Source organism: Dermacentor silvarum, chromosome 6 (genome assembly GCF_013339745.2).
Source record: "Dermacentor silvarum isolate Dsil-2018 chromosome 6, BIME_Dsil_1.4, whole genome shotgun sequence".
NCBI classification, from domain to species: domain Eukaryota; kingdom Metazoa; phylum Arthropoda; class Arachnida; order Ixodida; family Ixodidae; genus Dermacentor; species Dermacentor silvarum.
The window spans coordinates 73,396,415-73,422,444 of NC_051159.1; the positions used below are offsets into that span (position 1 = coordinate 73,396,415).

A 26,030-nucleotide genomic window follows, 5' to 3' on the forward strand; every position below is an offset into this window, starting at 1 on the left:
GTGGGCCCTCTGACTGAACTTACTCCGACATCACTTAATCCATGCAAGTATTTCAATTATAATTTATTAAGTGCCCCCAAAACTACACAAGGATTGAACAGGCTGTGTATTTGATATTCATGATGCTGTGTATCTTGCAAAATAATACTATCAACCTAGTCGCTCTTGAGTTGTGTATTTCTTTGCATGACTGTGCTCGTCATATTTCAGTTCAGACACCATGTTGTGTGTATACCTGTCCTCATAATAACCAAATGATTAAGAGATACACTGCATAGAAATGCACTGGTTCAATTATGATCAACCAGGAATTTTTAACAAGCCCTTACACCTAACACATTTTTGCATTCCATCTCCATTAGGACGTGGCGGTTGTGGCAGGAACTGAACCCATGACCTTGTGATTAGCAGCACAAAGTCAGAGCTAGCAAACCACCACGGTGGTTGATCAAAATTTAATTGTGAGGTTTGACGTCCCAGAGCAACATTGGAGTTATTTATTTATTTGAACATATTAACATTACAAGCTATACAACAATAAACACAACAAGAACAATTCATGACCCTTAGTGCATCAGCTTGTGGCACTTAGTAAAGTACTACAGTAAAAGCTCGTTAATTTGACCCACGTTAATTAGGAAAATCGGTTAATTCGGGCACGTCCTTTCGTCCCGGCAGGCATATGCATTATTTATTGCAATGAAATTCTCGTTAGTTCGGACGTATTTGGCCGCACATCAGTTAATTCTGACCACTCTCAGAGCTCGGCGAGCGCCGCAAATGTGCGACACAAACGAGCCATAACGGCGTTAGCGTCCACCGAAACGAAGCGACGGAGTTCGCATCGCCATAGCCCCATCAGTGGAAATCATACAGGAATGACAACAATGCCAGAACGCTTTGTGCCTATTTGAGCCTTTAAAGCCTTTATTCTTGCGTTAGCCGGCGCGCATAGCACCGCGTTGGCCGCTTGCCTTCATAACTATGTACGTAGTCGCTATCCGTGATCGCGTTGATAGCGGCCGCAGTTTCGTCCGTAGCGGTTGCGCCAAAAAGTAGTTTCGTTTTGACTCGGTACGCGCGTCGGCCGCGTGCCTTCCGAATTAACGAGCTTTTACCGTATAAGGTAACAAAAACTGAAATCACTCGCCACTAAGAAGAATATTGTTGAACGTGGGTCCAAAACTGCTTGCAATCAGTCTCTCCGGAAGTTTATTCCATTCTCTCGCAGTTTGCAAAAAGAAAGAATATTCAAAACCATCTTTAAAATAAGAGACGTCGCACTGGAGGATTAATTTTGACTACCTGGTTTTTTTTATTGTGCACGCAAAGCACAGTACACGAGTGTCTTCGTATTCCACCCTCATCAGAATGCAAGCTGCCGCAGCAACGTGGTAGACTGCATGTTGTAAACCACAATTCAGTTTGGGATCATATTTAGCACTAAATAATTAAATTTGTAATAATTTAGGCTTAACTCTGCAGTCTTCAAAAGTGTGAATATGCAAGCTGACTAATCATTAGTGAAGAAAAAGAAACTTCAGTGGATACATGAGCTGTGTTCGTGGCTTGATACATGCAGGAAGCAGGAGGCAAGAGAGGACACAAAGGTTCTTTATTTAAATAACATTTTATGTAAAAACAGATGTAAAAAGGACAGCTACAAGTCCTCTACGCTCCATTTGTACGCAATTTCCTCTGTTGCCTTCTTATTATTTTTTGTATCAATCAGTTTCTTCTCAAAGCCGTTTGACCTGTCCACTCCATCCCAACGGTAGCCAGGACGAATGCCAAAGCGATTTGGCGGAGGCTCCGGCCCACTGTATGCGGGACGACCTGCACAAAGCACAAACATGAGCACTGTTTAAAAGGACGATCACAGAATAGTTTGTTTTGTGCCCCGAGTACTTAGTGTAAAGTGCAACAAGTTAGCCACATTATTTTGCACTGTCTATGGCAAGGTGAGTGCAGGTGTCATCACTTTTAACTTTTATTCGCTTTCACTCGTTAAAAGGGCAATCGAATTATCAGGTTTAACATCCCAGAGAGATAGGAGAGAGGGAAGGCAGGGAGGTTAACCATTTGCTGCCCTGCACATGGAAGGGGACAAAGAGGCAAAAAGAATGAAAAAGGAAGAGACAGCACATATAGTTGCCCACACACGTGAATGTGCGCAGCAAGTCTATAAACAGTTGCAGGTACCTGCTGACGCAAGATACTGCAGTAATGCAGTTGTTGCTTTCTGCGCCATAGACACAAAGAAATGTCCAAAAGCAACACACGAACCACGAGGGATACAGTAGTGGGATCTCTGGATGAATTTTGACTACCAGGAGTTCTTTTAACACGCACCTAAATCTAGAAGCACACAACTATTTTCGCATTTCGCCTCTGTCGAAATGCAGCCACCACAGACAGCAATAGAACTGGCAATCTCATGTACAGCAACAGAATGCCATAGCCACTTAGCCACCATAAATGGCATTAAAGGGACAATAAAAGCAAATAATAAGTGAAGCAAAGAGATATACTGAAGCTCCAAAATGCTCAAAACATTCTTTTTAAAGAAGGCAAAGCTTTTATAAAGAAAGACAATGTGCTCAACCAGGGTGTCGAACCGAACCCGAACCGAAAACCATACCCTAACTGGAATTCCAGTCAGGACTGAACCCGAACCTATAGTTTTAGAATGTGCTTGAACCCGAACCGAACCTGAACCAAAAAAAAAAAAATAACGGTTACCGGTTAGGCACGAAACGGTTCAAGCATATAGGATGCAAGTGCGTAATCAATACATGAGCGATTACAGTAGAAGCTTGAGATCAGCAAATAGAGATTTTTGAGACCGAATGGAATACGAATCGAATAGTGCCAAAAGCAAATAGAATACTTTTTGAATAGTTTTTGAATAGTTTTTGAATAATGAACAGCCGTTATCACAATTAATATAAACCGATGTTCACATTCCAACATTTTTAAAAGGGACACTAAAGGCAAATAAAAAGTCAAGCTAAAGTGATAGAGCAATGCTCTAGAACGCCTAAGGTGCCAATATAATCGCGAACAGAGCTTTAGTAATCGAGAAATTGAGGTAAATGCAGGACACGATAAGAGACTCCCCAGGGACATTCTGGTGCTTGCCCGGTGACGAAGGCACTCCTCAAAAAAAATATGTCACTAGTACTCAACCACTCGTATTGAAAAGATTATTTCGTTGGATTATAAGACGGAAGGAAATGCTACTTGTCTATTTCTATTTGATTCTTAGAAAAAATAACTTTTTGGCATTACACTTGATAACGACGCCGGCGGTCAAAAGGTTTCGTTTTCGCTCGACTCTGCGCCGCGCTCACTTTCGAGTTTCAGAAGTTTCGTATTCGCGGAGTACTGCGGTGGTGTTGCTGGCTCGCTTGAGAGTCGCGACGGCACATCCAGATGGTGACCAGCTTCGTCGCCCAACGTCCTCGCTGCTTTCGCGCTCGGAAGAGCCGGTGCCGAGGCCGCCGTCATAGTAGGCAACGACGCCGGCAGTGCGAGCCCTCAGCAGCATGTCACACTCGTCGGAGCTTAAATCGCTAAAATCGAGCCCAGCTTCGCGAGCCAATGTGTCGTTGTCAGGGTCGTCAACTAGTTGGTCCATTGCGACGAGCGTAGACGATCACCGTGTTCACAATTCAGCGCGCGCTTTACCTTCCGCTTTCGCACTGCCGTCGGCTCTGTCTTGGCTCTATTTCTGGCCGCGCGTTTGCGTTTTCCGCAAAAAAAGCCATAGCGCCATCTCCGGGTGCCGTTTTACTCACCGGCGGCACAACGTCACTATATGGCCATGACATCACCGCTCCTTTGAATTGCGCTAGAGGTACGCGGACGCTTCAGACACAATTTTCTCTTAAAATACAGTAAAACCTCGATAATTCGAAGGTCGCCAGACCGCGAAAATTCTTCGAATTAAGCGGATTTTCGAATTAACCGAAATGAATAATAAAAAAAAAGAAAACAAGCAAGAACTTGCCACAAAAAGAAATGACCTTTATTTTCCATGTCCGAGAAAAATTACTCCATGTAATCACCGATGCGGGATTACTTAGCGCGCTGGTTCGCCGCTCCTAGTGCCATGCTCTCCAGCTGGCTCAAAAAACGTAGCATACAAATATCACCCGCACTGCACTCAACAAGGTTGCGGACGATGCTCACGGAATCGATAACTGCCGCGAAAGCGGGCATGGTGGTGCTTAGCTCCAAAAATTTGGACTTGCTGGATATTCCGGACTTCAAAAATGCACCGTCAGGGTTCCCATTGAGTTCATGCATTTTCGCAATTTTTCGGACGAATTGAGATCCCAAAGTTCGATTTTGCGGACTAAATCGCTCTTTCCGAGCCGCGCTACCCAATCTTAGAGGCCGCCATGTTGGATTTTGCACTGGCTTGGATTCTAGTGGCTCGCTGTATAGCCTCCAAGATTCGAACGCGCGCTATCAATACAGAGCTCACGCAATCCTCCAGTCTCGGAGGCCATGCCCGCTCTTCCTTGGCTGACAAAACGCTCCAGAGTACTGCTCTTTTTCTTTTTTCTTAGTATATGCGCTCAGCACTATCGTTGTAACCATTTATTGTGGGATGTTTTTTCATTGCGACCGCAATTATATGGACGCTTCAAGCGGATTTTCGCCGTCGGCGTCGCCGCCCTGAGGTTCCATACAAAGTCCAAGGGCGATAAAATCATCGCCGCGCGCCCGCCGTATGTGCGAGTGACAGCGCGCGGGGGATGCGCGCTTTCATGGAGAGCGAACGCACGGCGGAGCGTAAACGCGACTTCCTCGTGCGAAAGGCCGTGGGGGTATGGGGGGGGGGGACTTCTACTCTTCTAACAACTGCGTACTTAGCGCCGGAGCGGTTTCTCGCGCGCACCGTATCTTGAAAGCGATCTCCAGACGGCTCTGACCTTTTGTATGCGCTGTGCTCTCGCCGCTCAGTTTCCTTTGAAGCGATAGACCGCACGAACCTTCGCTCGCTGAGGCGGCCGCGCTCGTTCGTGCGCGCTGACACCACGCTTGTTAATTCAGTGAGCCTTTTTTTTTTTTTCTCAAGTTTCGGTTGCTATTTTGAACGTGGCGTGTACACTGAGCAGGTGTCTCGGAGACCCATGTCTCAGTGATCGGCGCTACTTCCTGTACCTTCGCGAGAGCTAAGCGGTGCGAAGCTCGTTTCTTGGATCTCCATGGCGAACTCCGTTGGCGGAGAGCGCCAACGCGGTGACGTTCGTGTCGACTGTACACGGAGACGACGTCATTGCTGCGCAAATCCAAGCAAGTCGATCCCCTCCAAGCGTAGTATGAGGCAGGGCATTATTAGAGATTTTTTTAAGCCGCACTAATAACTTTTTTTTTTTCGGCCGAACGAGTTTTCCGGACTATTTTTCAGTCCCCACGAGCTCGGAAAATCGGTTGGCGACTGTACGGAGCGCCCTAACCTAACCGCCGCACGTTGCTACTAGCCGGAAACTTCGAATTATCCGAATAGAGCCGCGCGGGCCATTCAAATTATCCGGCAGAATTTGCATTGAGAATGACAGGACCGCTCAAATTCTTCGAATTAACCGAAATTTCGAATTAACCGAGTTCGAATTATCGAGGTTTTACTGTAAATCTTTTCTTGGCACGAAACAAGCGTTTCGAGGTTTCTGGTATGCTATTTTAACAGTCAACGTTGAAATAATATTTGCCTTTAGTGTCCCTTCAAGTTTCTTAAAGTTAGCAAGTTTCTGTCAATACATAGTACCTTATGAAGCGTTAATTATTAAAAGCACAAATGAAGCATTAGGAGCAAACAAGTAGCTTTTTTTTAATGCATAGAACTCTTCAGAGAGGGCGAATGATCATTGTACAGTCAGTAAAGCATGGCTACCTAAGTGACGTAGCCTACTCCCCTGCGCAAGTTCTCATGTTTTAGTCCTATACTATGCCCTCCTGGGGTGGAAATATAGTATTTTACTCCAATTTTATGTTGATTTGGGCACAGTTAACATTCTGATATATGAAAAAAGTATTAGAAAAATATTCACATCTACAAACAGTGACTATTCGATTCGTTATTCGAAAGTTTTGAATATTCGCACACCCCTAGTGAAACCGCATTGATATGTTCCTCGCTGTTCCATTTTCCCGGCTGCTACGTCGTGTTTTCGTGGAACCGACCTGAATTCTATTGACTCCCATGTATTACGTTCCCATTTGATACAGCGCCATTCTGTTATGCACCAGCATCTTACGATGCATTTGAATATGGCCGCCACGTAAATTTAGCTGTGCAGGGGGAAATTGGCTCTTGCATGTTGCAATAAGCGACCTATCCATTGAAACAGGCGACCAATTCGTTGAAACAAGTGACCGAAGTTTGCAATATACGACCGATGTTGCACAAGCCTGGCACTGCACAAACATTGGGAGAAAGCGTGCACAGAGCAGTTGGCGAAGCATCTGAAAAAGTGAGCATCAATTAAAACCTACCAGGGATCACGCACAACGGGCCAATTCTGCCAAGTACAGGGCTACATTCACTTTGGGGCCTGCAAGGGTCTCATTTGTGTTTCGCAATTGCCGGTTCTCTTTAGTCAGCTTTGGCACAGTAGAACCGTGTTATGCGGCAAAGCGTACACAGAAATGCGATAGGGCCACTGCCACGGAACAGCGTATGTGCCCCTTAATTATACGTGCGTGCAAGTGCCATTCCTGGTCACAGTACGAGCACTAAAACATCTAACAACTGTACTGGCCCCCACTCAGACTGTTTCTGCCATTGTACTGTGGCAATTTGTGCACTCCCTCACAGTTAGGTTTTCCCGGCTGGTACGTCTTTTTGCCGCGGTCCCTTTAATAATGTAACAAGTTCTACTGTATAGTGAATACTTAAGAGGGCAGTCCACAAATACCAAATGCAAGGAAGAAGGAGACGACACAAATGCTGCAGTTGCAACTAATATCTACTTTGAAAAACATAGTCTTAAATATTGCTTGAAGTCCTTGCGCATGTGCTATACTAGTATATTAAATTTAATAATGTTTCTTTTTTGTTCATGTGTGTTCACAACACAGTTCTTTCACTAAATTGCAATTTGAAATTTACACAGAAAAAGAACCTACGATAATTTAATCATGACCGTGTGCTTATGCACCTCGGAAGACTAATATTCTTGGTTAGGTGTGTGCGAATATTCAAAATTTCTAATACGAATGGAATAGCCTTTGCTATACTAATTGCACTCTATTCGAGAATTCACTACTCAAAGTCGTCTACTATTCATTTCGTTCAAATCCTTTAAGGGACAACAACAGCTCGTGCAGTCTACAGGTAACGAAGAATTATGCAAACTAAGACGCGGCTCAATGATTCTTGTTTAGCAGGCCACAGTTGTGCAACCGATCGAGTTCAAGAAAAAAAATCATCGGGAGAGGTCACTTATGCACTATAGTTAGTAGCCGTCGAATAAGCATGTCTCGTCTTAGGCAGCTTATGAATTCTTTGTTTCAATTTAAACATACAGTCGAATCTCGTTAATTCGAACATGCTTAATTCAAACTGCCACTTTATTCGAACCGACGCTGTGGTGCCGTCAAAGTTATGTGTATTTCAATGGGCGAAAACGCTCGGTAATTCGAACGCGAAAGCATTTGCGACGGTTAATTCAAACATACCACGGACCGGCAATGCTCTCAGCAGCGCGCCAAATAACGCGGCGGCGCCTCCGACCGGCATTGCTCCGACACTGCCATAGAGCAAAAGCTTTGGAGAGAGCGGCGGAGGCCCAGTCCTGCAAACGCTCGCTTCCCGATAACGGCAGAAAACGAAACTTCAGGGAGCGGGCTATGCGGACGCCGGCACGGCGAAGGGCGCATGCGGAGACCGTCGAAGGTGAGGGAACTGCGAGGGAGTTGGGAGAGAGGGCGAGGGGAGCCACCAAAGCCACTGCCACAGAAGCGGCGGAGTTGCCGAGGCCAAATCCGCTTCCCCACCGCCCTCACATTCCACGGTCCCCGCATGCGCGCGCCCGTCGCCATGCTGGCACCATCCGCTCTCTGAAGTGTCGTTTTCTGCCATTATCAGGAACCGAGCGTTGGCCGGCGTGGGCAGTTACGCTCTTTATGTGCTTGCGCGCCGCGATATTTCACCACTCACACCGTTCGTGCATCGTGCTATGGTGCTCGAATACTTCAAAAATACGTCCTTGCTTTCGAACTTCTTTTAATTCGAATAAATTTTCAGGTCCCTTCAAGTTCGAATTATCGAGATTCGACTGTATAAATATATTATTTGATCAATGTAATCATGTTTGGATTCCTTCAAAATGATACCTTGGTGTGTGCCCTATTGTACTACGCCTGTCTGTTAAGTGTCAATTTTTTTCATTTATTTTACAGTAGTGCTGTTACCGCTCCGAAATTTTTCTATGAGACTCTGACCTAGTCAAGCTGTTCTGACAAACAGCTTTTTGTCACAGTCCTTCTTTCTGTATCTTTGACAGAATGAAATAAATTTGATTGATGATGTGTGGCTCTACAGTATTGCCCTTTGCTCTTTCGAGGAGCACTACACTGAACTACATGTATTTGGGACGCCCTGTTGCTCTTTTCATTTTTTAAGTGATTTCAATGCCAGCATGCACCAGATGTGACCACAGTATTTTACGGTCTGCATATATCAAATAATATAAACAAGCATTTTGTTGCCGGAGAGGCTCTGTAAAATGTTTCATTTCACTTTTTTATCAAGTGCCAATATTCTATATTCTATTCAATATTGGACAGTCGTGTTACTCGAATACTCGTACAATTCGATTAGCAAATTTTGCTATTCGAACACCCCTATAATATGCTACTGTTTTTCTCGTACTCAGTACAGACGACAATAAAATGAAACACGGAAAAAAGGGAGGGCACATCAAGCCACCGAACCACGAAACCACACACTCTTGCGACGACACTGCTTACGATCATCGTCATTATGTGCATGACTGCTGTAGCTTACAACACTAAAATTCACTGATATTCATGCAAGAAACATCGATTTCTGTCTCCCATGTGCCAGGGAGTCCATTTCTTCCACCTGCTGGCAAAGCCTGGGCATGCTCCATGCAGACAAGTCTATAGCACTGTGCAGCATGTCACCATAGGACAGGATGAAGTTTACTGTGTGGAAACAGTTCACGAACCGTTACAAATATTTCTCCAGAACAAGATCGGAGCATGCTGAAACAGAACCAAACTGGTATTTTTTTCCAGTTCGACACTCTGATCTCAACGTAAGGATAAGGTTAATGCCTGCACTATAAAAATATGTAACGAGGTCCCAATTGCTCTATGTCTTATGTCCCATTCGCAATATTCAGTCAATCACAATAATTTTGAACATGAGAGAAAATGAAGTTTGACTAATTATTATTATGCCCTGCCATAGAATAACTCACTGGTAGTGCCTGATTCTCTGTTGTCACTATTTCTGCAAATGTGGCACTGTTCATTATGCGAGTATATATGGTACAGTATAGACCACTTATAATGTAACCGTTTATAGTGCAGAACTGGCTACAACGCGGCCTTTCCCGACTCCCGTTTACCCTCCCATAGAACTCCACGCATATGCATACCGCTTACAGTGCAGCCGCACGAGACAAAATAGCGGTTATAATGCAGCTTCCGCGGGAAAATCTCACTGACAAGGGTGGCAGCGAGCATGCTTCTCAACAAGGTGCGTGCTCCCGGCCGGCATATGCATTATTAAATGCAATCAAACTCTAGTTAATTCGGACTTATTTGGCCGTACATCGGTTAAATTCGGACTACTTTCGGAGCTCAATGAGCGAGGAGCGCCGCAAATGTGCGACGCAAAAGAGCAAGAACGGCACTAGCGTCCAACCGAAATGAAGCAGAGTCCGCATCGCCACAGCAATCAGTTGAAATCGTACGTGAACGACAGCAACGCCAGAATGATTCGAGCCTATTTGTGTCTTTAAAGCCTGTATTCTTGCGTTTAACGACGCGCATAACACCGCGTTGGCCACAGGCTTTCGTAACTGCGTAGTTGTCATCCACGATCGCGTCGATAGCGGCCGTGGTTTTCTCCGCAGCGATTGCGGCGAACAGTAGTTTCGTTTTTACTCGGTACGCGTGTCAGCCGCGTGCCTAAAGAACTGCGTAGTCGCCATCGATGATCGCATAGATAGCGACCCCGATTTCGACTGCAGGTGTTGCAGAGAATGGTAGTTAATTCATCCAGACTCGGTGCGTGCGTCGGGCTCGTGCCTTCAGCACCGCAAAGTCGCCGTTCATAATCGCGTCGATAGCGGACACGGTTTTTTCCACAATGGTTGCGGCAAACAGTTGTTTCGTTTTGACTCGGTGCAAAGCTGTTGAGCTTGAAGAGCACCGGCTACAGCGCAATTATGTTTTCGCCAGCTCACGGGCGAAAACGTAATCACGATGTGCGCGCGATAGTACAAGCATGTCTACATTCTTGGTCTGCATGTTTTGCTTATGTGCAGGGCTTGAAAATCGTTGTTTTGGTTATAGTGTGGGTACTTATAGTGCAGATATTCGCGACTCTGGCGACATACGTTATAAGCGGTCTACACTGTATATGGCACTAGTGACAAGTGTGAACTTAGCCTACAATAACTCTTTATTTAAGTGTAGACCGTGGAATATTGCTCGGGAAAATGGCATCACTACTAAAAGGCCATTCCATTTGCCACTACAAATAAACTCCATCCTTTAGCCTAATTTTTAAAGTGTTTGTTTATAAATCCAAATACTATTAGCTTTAAAAAGAGTGATAAGAGTACCCTTCTTAAAGGGTACTCTTAAAGGGACAACGAACATTTATGGTGCTTTTTCAGAAACAACTTTTTTTCATAAAACATGGAACAACATTTGTAACATTGTGGAATGAGCCCAAATTTGTCAACAATACGAAAAATTATGAAAAGTTGGCAAGTATACATTTAGTGCATCTGGAAACTGTACTTTCATCTGTCTGTAGAAACAGCCATGACAATGGTCAAAATACACTGGCCAGGTCGTATGCAAGCAGGCATGCAAGGCATTGACCAGCTTTTCTGGTTGCTTATAAGATAGACGCATTTATTATTGCGATAGCAATTATATGGGCACTCCAAAGCGGATTTCTGCCGTCGGGGTCGCCGTGAGGTTCCGTATGACATCAACAACGGCGATGAAATTGTCGCCGTGCTCCGGACGCTGTATGTGCGAGTGAAAAGGCACGAGGGACGCGCGCTTTCATGGGGAGCAAACACACGTCAGGGAGCAAACGCGCGTTCTGCACTGTGCTCCCTAAAGGGCTGCAGAATTAAGCGTCTCTTTCCTCCTTTACAATCACCATATATAGAGAGCAAATGCGACTTCTTCCGTCGCACGAAAGGCCGTGGGGGGATGGGAGGGAGGGAGGGGAGGCGACGTTTAGCTGCAGCACCAAGTGCGTATTCATATAAAAACGTTGCGAGGCGAGAAGGTGGGTAAGATTTCCGACGCTGCTCCACGAGTTTCCCATTCTGATCTCGTCGACAACCTCCGAGCCACCCCCAGAGGCACCGGCAACAGTCACCAACGCCGCGCGCGTTCGGTGCGAACGCGGGCAAAATGCCGACGGCGTCGACAACAGTTCTGCGCATTGCTGGTGCTGCTGCGTGTCCAAGTTTATACAGCTGATAAAACTACTATCCTTACTCCGTATAGCTCTCTACTAATTTGCCATCGCAATTGATGCTTCACCTTTCAGGTGAAACTGCAACAAATTTTTTCAGACGCCGTTTATTTAGGCACTCAGGTACTCCTCACAGATTCCAAATTATCGGTCAACAACTGTATCGCCCGCGTTACCACGTACGTTATCGAGCCCTATATTCAATAGAGCTCTGTCTTGTTCAAACTCCTCCTTTTTTTTAATGACCTTCCAGTCACTATGGAGTCCGAATTTACGAGGTTGCACTGTACAAATCTAAACCGACAATAAGCCAAAAAACAAATCTAAAATGTTATCAGTCAGTGAGGCCACATACCAGCAGCATCATTTCCCTTTTGCTTCTTTTTCTTTCGAATGTAGTTTAGCATCGGGTCTCCTTCTCTCTCCTGGTCCTTCAGATGTTTCTCCAGGTCTTCGTCATCCTCGTAACGACTGAAGGGCTTTGACATCTCGTGAAGGTGTTCTGCCAGCTTTTGGTCCTGCTGTTCTTGCTGCATAAGACTGAAAATGTGAACAGAAATTAATATTCAGGTGTGGGATAGTATTCTTAAATGCAACCTGACAGCATTGCACAGTACATTAGGGCACATGTCATTCTCAAGCTTGCTTCTACGCTTTGCCAACTCTGAAACACAGTCAGTTGGCACTGGCATAAGAAACTTATCCTCAAGCACTTCTTTGTGGAACAATAAGGGCATGTTAACAAGTCTTGTAGTATTACAGGTTGTAGGGATTAGGGAAATGCCAACAGCGTTCTGCCTCGGCACACTGCACACCGCGGTTGGCGTACGCCTGCCCATCAACCGCGGTCTGGTACAAGCTCAAGGAAACAATGAACAACAACCACGTTGTGGGGTCTCACACATGCTCTTAGGACAAAGGAATGACAACACAGTAGTGTAAACAAGCAAAGGGGCATTTATTGCGCCTTTCATACACCAATGCACTGTAGCCGAATTACAACCAATAGAACATTCACATGGGCGCGCGACAAATCAAGGAAGTCCGATTCACCGCGACCCGACAGCGAGCGAATATGTTCGCCCCATGCTGTGACACCATCGCCTAGTCGTTCACGTGTACAGTCACGTGAACGGTGGCGCGCTCGAACAATCCGTGTTCGTCCATACCGGTGTCCTGCTCTTAACCTCACGCGACGGTCGCGCGAAGCGGGCCGGCGCACGCGCGAAGCGTTCGTGCGTGTTCGCCGCCGATCCCTAAACCCAAGAGAGAGCGCCTTCGACCTTTTTCTCCCAAGTCACCCTGCCGTTCGGCAGCGTTAGCATCTCCCGCAATGCGCCGCAACCACCACGACCGCCGCCGGGCTTAGCCACGCGGAGAAGCCGGACTACAGGAGACATGCGGAGAAAACAACATCAGGAGACGCGTGAGAGTCGCGCATCCCCACATCCCCCCAACCTTAAATCACTACACATACTCCGGCGAAAAATGTCCACGCGCTTTCCATAACATGCGAGCCGACATCGTCTTCGGGGTTCACCGCTGGCGTCCGTTGGTCACAGCACCACCTCTGCAGATTCGATGACACGACTCCAGCCCAGGACTCCAGAAACGGCAACACAGAAGTCGGCACGAGCAAGTGTCGCTCGCGCCGACGCGCCATGCCGGCGAGAGCCGCTGGTGACTGCCGGCTCTCTTCCCAGCCGCCGAGGGTAGCGAGCCGGACACAGGCGGCCGCCGAAATCGCTGCGCCGAACTGGCCACAGGCATCTGCATCGCCTGGGATAGCTCGATTGTAGTCCGGGGCAGCAGCGCTGACGGTGTGCAGGTGACAGCAAACCAGGGGTGCCTCCGCTCACAATTGACAAACACTAAAGTAGTACAAGGGAGAGGAATTCGGCATACACATCGCCCATGTGGTACGATGTTCAATTCGGCTAGCAAAATTTCGGGTGGCATTTCAGATGCTAAGTTCACGTGAACAAAGCTTACTTTCTTGAGTCGAACGAGTAATTTCAATTTGTGCGAGGCGGACTAATGAGGGAAGCAATGTGCGACACCTCAACACCACGGTCCACCAGGTTGTGTCCCTCAACGTGCAACAGGCGGCTTTGTAAAGCCTTAGGCCTAATGCGTCGCTACTTTGACAACAACTGGCATCAAAAAAAAAAAAAAACATCACCCAAAATGGGCACAACAGGCAACCGCGAGGAGACGTTAGCCCTGTGAGGTGGTCCTACCCCGCTCGGTGCACACAGCATCCGAGTTGACGGCGCCCACCGTCCCAGACGGTGTCGGAGCGCCCGGTGCCAGGCCGCAATACCAGTCAGCCCGTAGTGGCACCCGTGGCCCGCGGCCACCCGGCTCCCTGAGCCGCGATTTCAGAAGTCAAAGATATAGAAGAAGCTATTTACTTAAGAAATTCGGACCACCCACGAGGCTTCCGTACTCACTCGCTTCAGGCTTGCCAATGCTCCGCGGGCGCTAGGCCTCGCTCTCCCAACATTCACATGGGCCCGCGACCCGACAGCGAGCGAATATGTTCGCCCCATGCTGTGACACCATCGCTTAGTCGTTCACGCGTACAATCACGCGAACGGTGGCGCGCTCGAACGATCCGTGTTCGTACATACCGGTGTCCTGCTCTTAGCCTTGCGCGACGGTCGCGCGAAGCGTTCGTGCGTGTGCCAATGGCCGCCAATCCCCAAGCCCAAAAGAGAGCGCCTTCGACCTTTTTCTCCCAATTCACCTCGCGGCGTTAGCATCGCGACACTCGCGCCATCTCCCGCAATGCGCCGCAACCACCACGACCGCCGCCTGGCTTAGCCACGGGGAGAAGCCGAACTACAGGAGACACGTGGAGAAAACAACATCAGGGGACGCGTGAGAGTCACGCATCCAAACAACGTGTACACTTGGAAAGCATTTATTACGACTGCAACTAACACTTCGAACAGGCCAGCTAGCTATAGTTGACATCTCTGAGGGTTCCCTCGAAAACAATAATAGGCTAGGGGCTTCCGACTTACTAGCTGGGGATATGGGCAGCCGCAGCGATTGCCATGGAAAAAATGCGGTTGACTAACCACGTGCGGGAAAATGGGAGCAGCGTCAGAGACTTCCACACTCGCCACTTGCTGGTGACCAAAGAGAATCAGGCGAAGTCAGAGGGATCTCACGTGACCAACCCGGTGGGGCTAATAGCACTTGCGATTCCAGTGTGCTGCCCACGAAAGGAAGGTTTTCCCTCTCCCCAACCTGCCTGGTGTGCGTGCGTGCACCTGACGCGGTGTTCGCTGTGCGTGTAACAATCATGGGACCCAAGGATTCCCACAAGGTATAACCAGAAGTCGGACGCATGCAATACATTATCAGTGTTTCCATTAGTACTTGAGATTTTAATGTGTTCACTTGGCATAACATGGCATGCATACAATGGATGATTAACAAACAAGGGGGCAGCATGACTTCTTACCCTTTTCCCCACTTGCTGTATATAGTCGCCATTTCCGCTTCTTTGGCAGCTTTCTCCTTGGCTTTGTCCGCTTTAGTGGTATCTCGAAGCTTCACAACTTCTTGCACTTTTTCCTAATAAAAAAGAAGCATAAATGACGCTCAAGAAATAAACATTGGCAGCACACAGGAGTTACCGCAAGCATGCTTGACACATTAACAAGTTTCCAACGTGGGAAGGAAAAGCAAAAATTTTCCTCATTCTCTTAAGGCATCAATGTGCTGATAAGAAACACAAGACGATGCTACAATAGAAATTTCACACCACAGCAAATAGAACAAAAAAATGTTGGCTCATTCAAAATAATAATAACAACATAACATAATAACAACATAATAGCCTTAATAATAAGAAAAAGCGTTTATATCGTAAAACCAACAAAGACAGCGTCTCAGATTCCTGGCATCGTTATAAGACCTGCGATAAGCAATATCAGTCACTGCTAAAATCATCTAAACGACATTTCTTTACCCATGACCTGTATTCTATGCTCACTAACAATCCTCAATGTTTTTGGCGCGTAATAAACCCGAAGAGCTATCCCGATATAACACTCGTTAATGAGCACGGTGATATGGTCCACCACTCGGAGTGTGCCGATTTATTGAATAGCACATTTTCATCTGTATTCACACAGGAAGACACCACATTATCACCATCCCTTGACAATCTCACTAACATATCAATGCCAGAAATAATTGTTAGCGAAGCAGGTATTTCTTCTTTACTAAATAAACTTAAAGTTTCTTCGGCATCTGATCACACTGGCATTAATAATAAAGTGTTAAAACATTTGTCACCTAGTTTATCACCTGTATTGTGTGCACTCTTCTCGCAGTCTTTATCAACCAACACTATTCCATACGACTGGAAGGTAGCAAAAGTCATACCCATATTTAAGACTGGAGACCGAACTCATCCATTGAATTACCGCCCCATCTCCTTAACTAGTACTATTTGCAAATTACTCGAACACATCTTGTATACTGAAATTATTAACTACTTAGAAGACCACAAAATTATCGTTGATTACCAACATGGCTTTCGTCGGGGTTATTCATGCGACACACAGTTAGCCGGCTTTTTACATGACTTACATTCATACCTAGACCTCGGGTTTCAAGTTGATGCTATCTTCCTGGATTTCTCAAAAGCTTTCGATCGCGTTCCTCACCATAGACTAGTACTGAAGCTAATGAACCTTAACATACACCCAACCGTTATTGGATGGATTAAGGATTTCCTCTCATCCAGAGTACAATACACATCTGTTAACAACAGCAATTCCCCTTCTACCAAAGTAACCTCCGGTGTTCCGCAGGGCAGCGTTCTTGGCCCTTTACTCTTCTTAATATATATTAATGACTTGCCTAACAGTCTTCCCACATCAGACTTTTCGCCGATGACTGCGTAATATATTGATTAATTTCATGTGACAATGACAAACATGTTCTTCAAACCGATCTTAACGCTATTAACACATGGTGTTCAACATGGTTGATGACTCTTAATACAGCTAAAACGAAGTTATTATCATTTACTAGGCGCAGTCACCGCATTCTAACATCGTACGTAATAAATAACAACATAATTGAACTTACAACTTCATATAAGTATCTTGGGGTTCACTTACAGTCTGATCTAACGTGGCATCATCACATCCGCCTGACGTTGGCATCAGCTAACCGCTCATTAGGCCTCCTCAAACGCAACCTTAAGCATGCTCCAGCTAAACTACGCAGACTAGCATACATCACATTAATACGCCCAAAAATCGAGTATCCATCAGCCCTCTGGGATCCTTGTCAAACCTATATCACCCATGAAATCGAATCACTGCAAAACCGCGCGGTCCGTTTCATTTTTTCTGATTATTCACCCTATACTAGCATTTCAGCACTAAAAGCTCGCGCTCAGCTTGACGACTTATCCTATCGCCGCAGAATTGCCCGCCTTTCGCTGCTGCACAAACTTTATCATCATCCGCACCTTCACCATATCTTCGAACCAGCGACAGCCTTCTTTCCACGCACAGACCATATCTTCAAGATAAAACGCATAAGTTGTCGCTCAGCTCACTATGCTAACTCCTTCGTTCCACGAACAATAGTTGCATGGAATAACCTACCATCACACATTGCTACTCAAACCGATTTCGCAACCTTTCAGGAACTTTTACGCAACGGTTACGCGTAAATATCCATCATGTACTATTTTAGCGTTTCTTCATACGTTGTTCAGTGTATACATTGTTTTGATCATTTGTTTTACCGTTCTGCGTGTACATTGTATAAGTGTATTCATGTCTTATTAATTTGTTAAGATGACAACTGACACAGTTTCCAGCAAGACCTCGTATTGCTTCTTGTACACTGTATCTATTTATGCCCTTAATTTGTTTTAAGTTGTTACTCGACTAATCAATTTCGTATACTGTTTTATTTGTGTATGTTGCTAGTCGTCGTACTTATGTATAATTCTTTTTTTTTTCTTTTTTTTCGGTAACGCGCAAAGCTCGCATTTTTTCATGTATCCGTACCCCCTTGTAATACCCCTTCGGGGGCCTTTAGGGGTATTATGAAATAAATAAATAAAAACACACTACTGGACATGAGAGTGCTTTGAAAGATGCACACAGACATGAAATAAGCCAGTAAGCACAATTAAATCCTCAAAGTAACAAAGCTTTCAATATCGCAAGAGCTTGCACTCCACTAGAATGTTTTTCTCAGAGAAACGCAAAGATCAGTCCAGACAATTAATTTTGTGCTTCAGTCTCAATTTAACGAAGTCTTTGCATATTGCGTGCATATTGGGAGAACCCCTGCAAGAAGCACTGACACAGAAACTACGAGCAAAACTAATCACTCCGCCATTTTCCCGTTTCGCATGCTGTCAATGCCTGTTCTGAAGATGTGCTCTTTATCCTCTAGGACATGCTAATGGAACAGGTGTTAGCTTCAGCAAGCTTATACTGAAAGCCAGTCTATCATCATCAACATCAGCCTATATTTATGCCCACTGCAGGACGAAGGCATCTCCCTGCGATCTTCAATTGCCCCTGTCTTGTGCTATCTGATTCCAACTTGCGCCTGCAAATTTCCGAACTTCATCACCCCACCTAGTTTCCTGCAGTCCTCAACTGCACTTCCCTTCTCTTGGTACCCATTCTGTAACTCTAATGGACCACCAGTTATCCATCCTACCATCACATGGCGTGCCCAGCTCCATTTTTTTCCTTTTCATGTCCATTAGAATATTAGTCAGTCTATACTCTGCCTCAAAAACAACTTTCAGTGCAGCGAAAGCTCTGAGGCGTGCTAAGGCATGACCAAATGTTTCATTTTCTCTGTGCTGTACACAACAGATAATAGTTCCTACTTTAGCATCGGTTATATTGTAGATACATACAGGGTGTTTTTTTTTTTAGACAATAGATTTTTATAAAAAAGCTATGCATGCAGCGAACGTGGCATATTTGCAGATGAGTTTCTAAGCGAGGCGGCCTCAAGGGCAGTTGTATAAATGGCAAATTTGAAGGCAGTCACATTTTAATGCACCCTCATTTTTAAGAAATCTTGAGAGTCACACCTAATTTGAAATATTTACCATCGAATTTCAACGGTAAATCCGGGCGATAACGAACAGAGCACTGTGGCAGTGCAGAAAAGGCGGACCCACTATCATATCAGACCAAAACGCCCTGTGATGACAAGCAACTTGGAACTTGGAAACCGAATGTATCGGATAGTCGCGGCAGCTACTCATATGCCATGCTTTGCCTGGCAAGCATGTACAGCTGTGTGTTGAGTCAGTATCTGCCGCGGCACGCCATCATTCAAACTTTGCCCCACACTTCTTTACGGGGCATTCCCATCTGACGGCAACTTTACGGGGCATTGCCTCAATAGTGCCTCGATTGAGCTCTGAAATTTGATGATGAACATCTCAAATTAGGTGCAATTTTCAAGATCCTTAAAAGATTGGTGTCCAATTATGCCATTCAGACAACTGTCCCCAAGGCACTAATAAAAAAGTTAATTAATTAATGTTAATTAGTCTTCTGACACTTACATTATTAGCGGCAAAGTATGACTGCCTCACCTAAGAACTCATCTGCAAAAGCGCTATGTTCACTACGCTCATTACGGTTTTATTTTTAAAAAAACACTGTATTGTCTAAAAAAAAAAAAGAAACACCCTGTATAATGAAATGCTACATAACTACATAAATGTTTGTCGATTTTTTTGCCACCCTAAATAAGTGCCTCTAAAGATGTTCCTTTTTTGTGACTAAAGACTGCGACATAGCACAGGCACGGATTTATACGTCATGGACTGAGACCGTCTGCATGTTGGCTTCTGCGACTGATTGGCTCATGTGACCTCTGGCTTTGGCTGCAGATATTGAGGGATGAAGTATGGTAGTTTCTGTGTGCTCTACTGGCATTTTAGCCGACACTACAATGGCTAAATGAGCAGGTCTTCCTACCAGCGTAGTTAACCACTTCTCCTTATCTCGACATAAAAATAGTGCTGTGCTCGGCAAAACGGCGCGAGTTCCATCGTCTGCGATGCATGGCAGATGCCTCGGAACATATAAAGCGCGCAAAGTGAAATAGTTGTGTGTCAGCTGTAAGTATCAATTCGTGCAGAGAGGAGCCACAGGTCTCTGTTGTTGAGTGTTTGGAAGTTTTCAGAAGACGTTTAAGCTTTCATAACGAAAAAATGAGTGGCAAGATTAGTCGATGCTCAGCTGTGAGACCTGAATCACTAAAGGTATGACCAATTAGTAGCAGTGGTATTTCTTCGCCAAAAAAGATCAACATGTACAGTTATTGTTTCGCTCCAAATCTCAAGTCGGGTTTTCAATCTGCAATAAAGGAGCCTAAGCAGCATTGTTTTTTAGCGCCACAAGACCCTGACCTTTTTGAGAAAGAAGAATCTGCTCTAAATCGAGCTTGCAAGAAGGTGGCATCAGTTGTGTGCGAATGACACTATTAAGAAACATTCCTTCAGCACAATTTCACCCATGTGGCATACTAAAGCCATGCTATCAATTCTGGATCAGTGGAGATGCACTGAAGGGGTGGCCACAAAGCTGAAGTGAAAATTCAAAGGCCCTTTGATCTGGTGTTATTTTATAAGCTATTTCAGGAAGCGCCACACCTTGGTATCAATTTTATGGGTGTAGCACTGTGATGTCTCGGGTCTCCACTAAGTGAGAAGCACAGATTGAGATCAGGAGGCTGTGGTGTCAACAGGCTCCTTGTTATAGCTCAAGGCCGCTGGATAAAAGCACAGGTACATTTTCATCCAGCGGCCATGTTGTAGCCTTAGAGCACAATCTTGGAGCTTTTCCACAGCCCTTGTGCACCATTCTCACCACCCCCACATGTGGTACAGAGCAACAGCTGATTCGCTAGCATGATCACTTAATAGTAGGGGTGTGCAAATATTCTACTAGTAGGTTTTTTTTTTTAATGTTAACAGAATTTTAAAAAATTGCCTGTGACATATAGCGCATATCTACTCATGGACCTGGTTTACTCAAAGAGGCGGACATTACTTACGCTAAAAATCAAAATGCATAACTAACAAAATTTCACTAATAAACTTTTTAACTAATTGCTTTAGCACACACATTGCAATATGTAAATTTAAGCTAGTGCATTGCATAAGGCACATCCACTTGAGACTGATTCTTAAACTAGCACCAGTATTGAGATAAGCGCTGTCAAACTTGCGGTAAGAATGCACTGTTGCTCCACTTACTTTTCAAACAAAACACCTTATTATGCATTGAAGCTCAAAAATCACTGGACAACCAATAAATTTCGTCACAAACTTTGCAAATGGATATCTTGAAACTGGTATCATCCTCAGAATATTGTTACGGAAGGATAGGAGGAAAGAGAAGAAGAAGAAGATCGAGAGACATTGGCTGCTGCGTGTTGTTGCTGGTCAGCCATCTTGACCACGCTAACCCTACTTGTGTATATATTGTGAATACATCCAGTCTATACTCCCAACATCCCCGTAACATATGTTCCAAGTGGCTGTGACTTTCAAAGTCATTGGTTACAATTCACAAATTGCAATATGTGCCATAATCAATATTTCAGCTAAATAGACTATCGTCGGTTCTGAAACATGTGCCATCACTTCTTATAAGTACTTAAGTGTTAACTTGTCCAGTAACCTCGGTTGGTCTTCCCACATTTGCAGCATTAGCAACGATGCGAATCGTGTTCCGTACTACCTGTGCGTAATCTAAGTCTTGTTCCCCCTTGGGTAAAACTACTAGCATACTTAACACTTTTCCGACCCAAAGTGGAATACGCATGCTCAGTGTGGAACTCATACCAATCTAACCTGGCAACAGCAAGCCCTGGAATCCATACAGAATCGCGCAGCAAGGTTTATTGACTCCAACTACTCTTACCACAGTAGCCTCACAACTTGTCATCTCTGAACCTTCCAACCCTCGAGCACCGCCGCAAAACAGCAAGGCTTTGTCTCTTTTACAAGTTTGATCACTCGCTGCTTCACCAGACCGACATCATACCTGCGCATCGCACTTCATCCCGTAATAACCATTCAAAGGCTGTTTATCCCCCTCCAGCTTGCAAAGCTGCTCATCTTAACTTTTTCTTCGATCAAACAGTGAAACACTGGAATCATCTACCTGCCGAAGCAGTGCACCACTCCAGTCATTCATCATTCAAGGCATTCATTGAAAATATAACCTACTAGGTATGCCCACCCCTCACGTAAAACCTCGAAAGGGGTATTTGAGGTATAAATAAATAAATAAATAAATAAATAAATAAATAAATAAATAAATAAATAAATAAATAAATAAATAAATAAAGTAGTTTAAGTCAATTGGCAAATCATTCTGAATTAAGCAAATATTCATTTCTCATGCAAAATGTCCTCCCCTGAGAGTAACCTAGCTGAAGAAGTCAAATTGTGCCACATGCCACAGGTGGTTTTTAAAAGCTCTGTTAATAATAATAAAAAAAGAAAAAGAAAAGCATGTAAAATTTGACTGCAAATCGAATATTCTTTGCTATTCGATTCATGTTCAAGAATGAACTTTTCAGTATTGTTGCATATTCATATCTGTTCATGAAGAAGAGATAACATCACTTGTTGAAATCTCAGGGGAGAAAGACTCGAGTGGAGACTGTTCCCCAATGATTCTGCTGCGCGAAAGCCGCAGCTGCTGGTGAGAGGCATCAGTTCCTCAGGGAATGCACGGAGCAGCCAACTTCTGCACAATAGCTTCCAGTCAATAAATAAAAGCGCATGTCATCTCGACTGCATCTCTTACATCAACGTGTAGTACTGTGGTATTTCAGTTGGTTCCTTCAACAAACAACCCTCTACATGCATTTGGTTACGTGCTGCTCTGTCATTTCATAAATGCCATCATTATCATGGGCTAGATAAGTGAAAGAACTTGTTTATCACATACAAGCTCCTCAGTTGACCAGACATCGTGAATGGCATTAAATGCGTCGGATTGTGTAAACGAGCCTTTTTTTTTTTTTTCACTTTAGGAGTTCATGAAAGCTTTATATTTCACTTCGTTTAAAAATGTATAAATATTCTATACTCGATTTGAAGGTAATCTTCCTTGAATATTCGTGCTCAATTCAGAAATTTCAGTATTCGAACACCGCTACTTACAAGTAATGCCCTCCAATACTTTCAATGCATGATTCTAAATACGGAAGGTCTCCTGTACATGAGTGAAAAGTTTCAGGCGGAAACGTTAGACCATTTGTTTACAACAGGAATTCTAAAAGTTTGTTCACTGTTTCGAGAAGCATTTCAAAGGCTCTGACAGCACTTTGGAGATTTCCTATGGTGCATCCAAAGCATTTACAGCTTCGAAATTATTCAGAATGCTCCTGCCAAGACACACTTTATTCCTACCCATTTTGGCCTGATTTTCCCTAGTGCTCTGAAACGACACACTGTTGAATACCACATAGAGCTTCCAATTAACAGGAGGACCTGGCGGGCTAGTTGGCTGGACAATCTTGATTGAACGGCAGCGCCACATAACGAGACATATACAAACAAAGCACACACACCCAGCACTAATGTGCGTGTCTTAATGTTTGCCTATGTCTCGTCAAGTGCACTGCCATTCAATAAAAAACAACAAAACTTGCCCGCAAGTTGCCCTTTAAATGCCCAACATCGCTTCTAAATTTTATTGTGCTGGCTCTAATGGTTCTCTCATTTTTAAATGTTTAGCAGACATTCTTCACATCTAGTCGAAGTAACACAGTTGCTGTCAAAGCAGACCAAATCCTAGAAACAAACGCACCTATCGTAAGCAAGCACAGTGACAAGTTACGAGTTTTAGAACTTGTCGCATCCCATGTACAACTTACAAGCAAAAAAAAGTAAGTGCAATTTTCAATGTGCAATGTCATGTTATCAATTGTCCAAGAGCTATTCTATTAACACAAAGCAGATGTCTGGCACCTCACAACACATGACAGCCGAAACATGAACATGCTCCTAGAACAACATTCAATTATTTGGGTAATATATACATAAATGTTGTTCTAAAAGTAGATTGACACTTTTAAAAATTATTTTCCAACAATTCTACAATGCCTTAGACTAGTAAGAATCTGAAACACATGGTAATATGCAAACAGCCTCACCGGTTCCTTGCCCTTTGCCTTTGTACTCTCCCTTTCATCCTTCCCGTGTTTTTCTGAATTTCGCTTTGATACTGAGGGTGAGCTCTTTCTAGTTATCTTTCTACTTTTGTGGGGCCTCTGCTTCGACCGCACTCGGAACTTCTCCCGCAATTCATCGGGTTCGACAAGGTAGTGGCCTGAGCCATCGGAGCACGGAACCTTCACAGGGTCGGAGCCGCGGAGTTCGAACGGCACTGGGCTCTCACTCATAAAGCGAGGTTCACGCACTGGTGTCATATCACTGTCTGAACCATTGCGTCTGCCTGGTGCCTTGCCTGGACGTGGTGGTGACAAGTCACTGTCCGAGCCGTGTCTACCTTTACCGGCCACACCGTCAGCTGTTCTTCGAGGACGTTCAGGCGAAAGGTCGCTGTCAGTGTTTCCAGCAGCACCGGAAGTCCTCACTGGTGACAAGTCGCTGTCAGAGTCGTGTCTCACTCGTGGCACCCTCTCAACATCACGGTCATCGCTCGGAGAGGGTGGTTCCACCTTTACGCACACTTCCTTGTGGTTGGGTGAATGATGTCTTTTGTCATGGTTGCGAGTCCTGTTTTTGAATGAGCTGTGTTCAGAATCAGTATGGCCTCTTCTTGATTTTGGAGGCGAGTCAGGTGAGTCATTCGATGCATGTCTTCTGCTGTGCTTGCCATCACTTTTGTTTCTGCTGTTCTCTCTTTCTGTCGTTTCATCAGTCGGTTCCACTTTAACTTTAACTCTGGCATCTTTGGCCCCAGAAAGGTCTGGTGACGAACTTCGGTATGTGCTCGTCTGCTCTCTCCTATGCTTGTGCATACCCGAGGAAGCTTCTTTGCTTTGACTGTGTTTCGATGATGACGATGAATGATGCTTTTGATGGGACTCTTCTATCTCTCTCTTAGATTTCGTTGGTGACACGGGCCTTCGCTGCGGAGATAACTCACTGCCTGAACGCTGTCTAGCCTTCTGGGGGGATGGCTTGCGACGGGAACTTTTCGATTCCACAGGCGGTGTTCCTCTGCTCCGGTGGCTCCTTGCCAATTCTTCGCGCTTGCCCGTTGATTCTGCGTTTGTACTTGGCCGTTCCGGGGAGAGGTCACTGTCGGAATCGTGCCTGCTTCTGTAGCAAGCCAGCCGCTTCCGCGGAGGTGACGCATCACTGTCGTCGGATCTTCTTTTCTCAGCAGATGCACCAATTTCTTCCTTGTCTGCATCTGAATCAGATATACAAAATTAGAACGCGCACGGCATGCACTCTAACGCAGTGGGTGACTTCATAATTTACCACGAGCGGCGGCAAAACTTTCAAAGCACTCGCGCTAAGGATACGCCGAGCTTCACGGCGCTAAAGTGAACGCTAACCTTTGCCAATCTTTTTCCACTGGGCAGGCGTATACTGCTCCGCTACACGGGCTTGCAGAGGTCTGTCGTCGATAACAGACGCAACTAGAGGTTCGTCGTCTTCGGGTGTTGCTTCGCGACTGTGTGCCGAGGGGATGTGCTTCAAGTCGACGTCGTCGTCCAGTATTCGCAACCTGTCGGACGAAAATGCACAGGTCGCCAACTGAACAACTTGTAATAGCCCTGTTTTATCTTGCAAGCGTCAACATCAACGTAAGAATAACGCGTCCAAACGCAGCAATACGGCCAGACCCGCTTATGCTTTCGCGATCGCTGCCTACACGCACAGCAAGGCCCGTGGCCACAGTACACATGATGCAAAGCGGATTAAATAAACACTTACCTTTGTGTTACCGAAGGCTTTGCTCGTTTTTTCTTTTTCTTTTCCTTCCCGGACATGTACTTCTCTAGATATTTGAGCTTATCGACAGTCTTTACCGGGGCAACAACATCCCCAGACGACGCCATGACGGCCGTTTATCCTTGCTCCCGCTTGAACTCTTCACCGCATTTACCGTGTTTACATGTCTCCTAGATTTAAAGTTGCACTTCTCGGAGGCCACAGTGTTTACATCTAGGTCACATCTAGGTTCACAAAACTTATTAGAGATGTCACTACCAATACCCATAACAATGTATTTTTTGTGCTTTGTGTTTCTTTAGTCTAGTTATTTCAATGTTTTATATTATAATA

The 26,030-nt window shown here is 45.1% G+C and overlaps 1 protein-coding gene across 1 annotated transcript; it reads right to left on the reverse strand.

Annotated features, from left to right (window-relative positions):
• Positions 1-1,598: 1,598 nt before the first annotated feature.
• Positions 1,599-25,851, reverse strand: LOC119455582 (BUD13 homolog). Its single transcript, XM_037716984.2, has 6 exons — positions 25,680-25,851; positions 25,298-25,470; positions 23,921-25,149; positions 15,189-15,301; positions 12,069-12,253; positions 1,599-1,836 (listed from the first exon to the last, which is right to left on the reverse strand). Exons 1-6 carry the CDS (start codon positions 25,802-25,804, stop codon positions 1,661-1,663), a joined length of 2,001 nt encoding a protein of 666 aa, XP_037572912.1. The 5' UTR covers positions 25,805-25,851; the 3' UTR covers positions 1,599-1,660.
• Positions 25,852-26,030: the final 179 nt, after the last annotated feature.

Bases quoted from the DNA above. Each gene is read 5' to 3' on its own strand.
- LOC119455582 (XM_037716984.2), bottom strand. From the start codon at position 25,804: ATGGCGTCGTCTGGGGATGTTGTTGCCCCGGTAAAGACTGTCGATAAG. The intron at 15,302-23,920 runs GTGAGGCTGTTT...CTTTTTTATTAG, and splicing joins AGGCAAAGGGCAAGGAACCG to GAAAAAGTGCAAGAAGTTGT. The intron at 12,254-15,188 runs GTAAGAAGTCAT...TCACATTTTCAG, and splicing joins TACAGCAAGTGGGGAAAAGG to TCTTATGCAGCAAGAACAGC.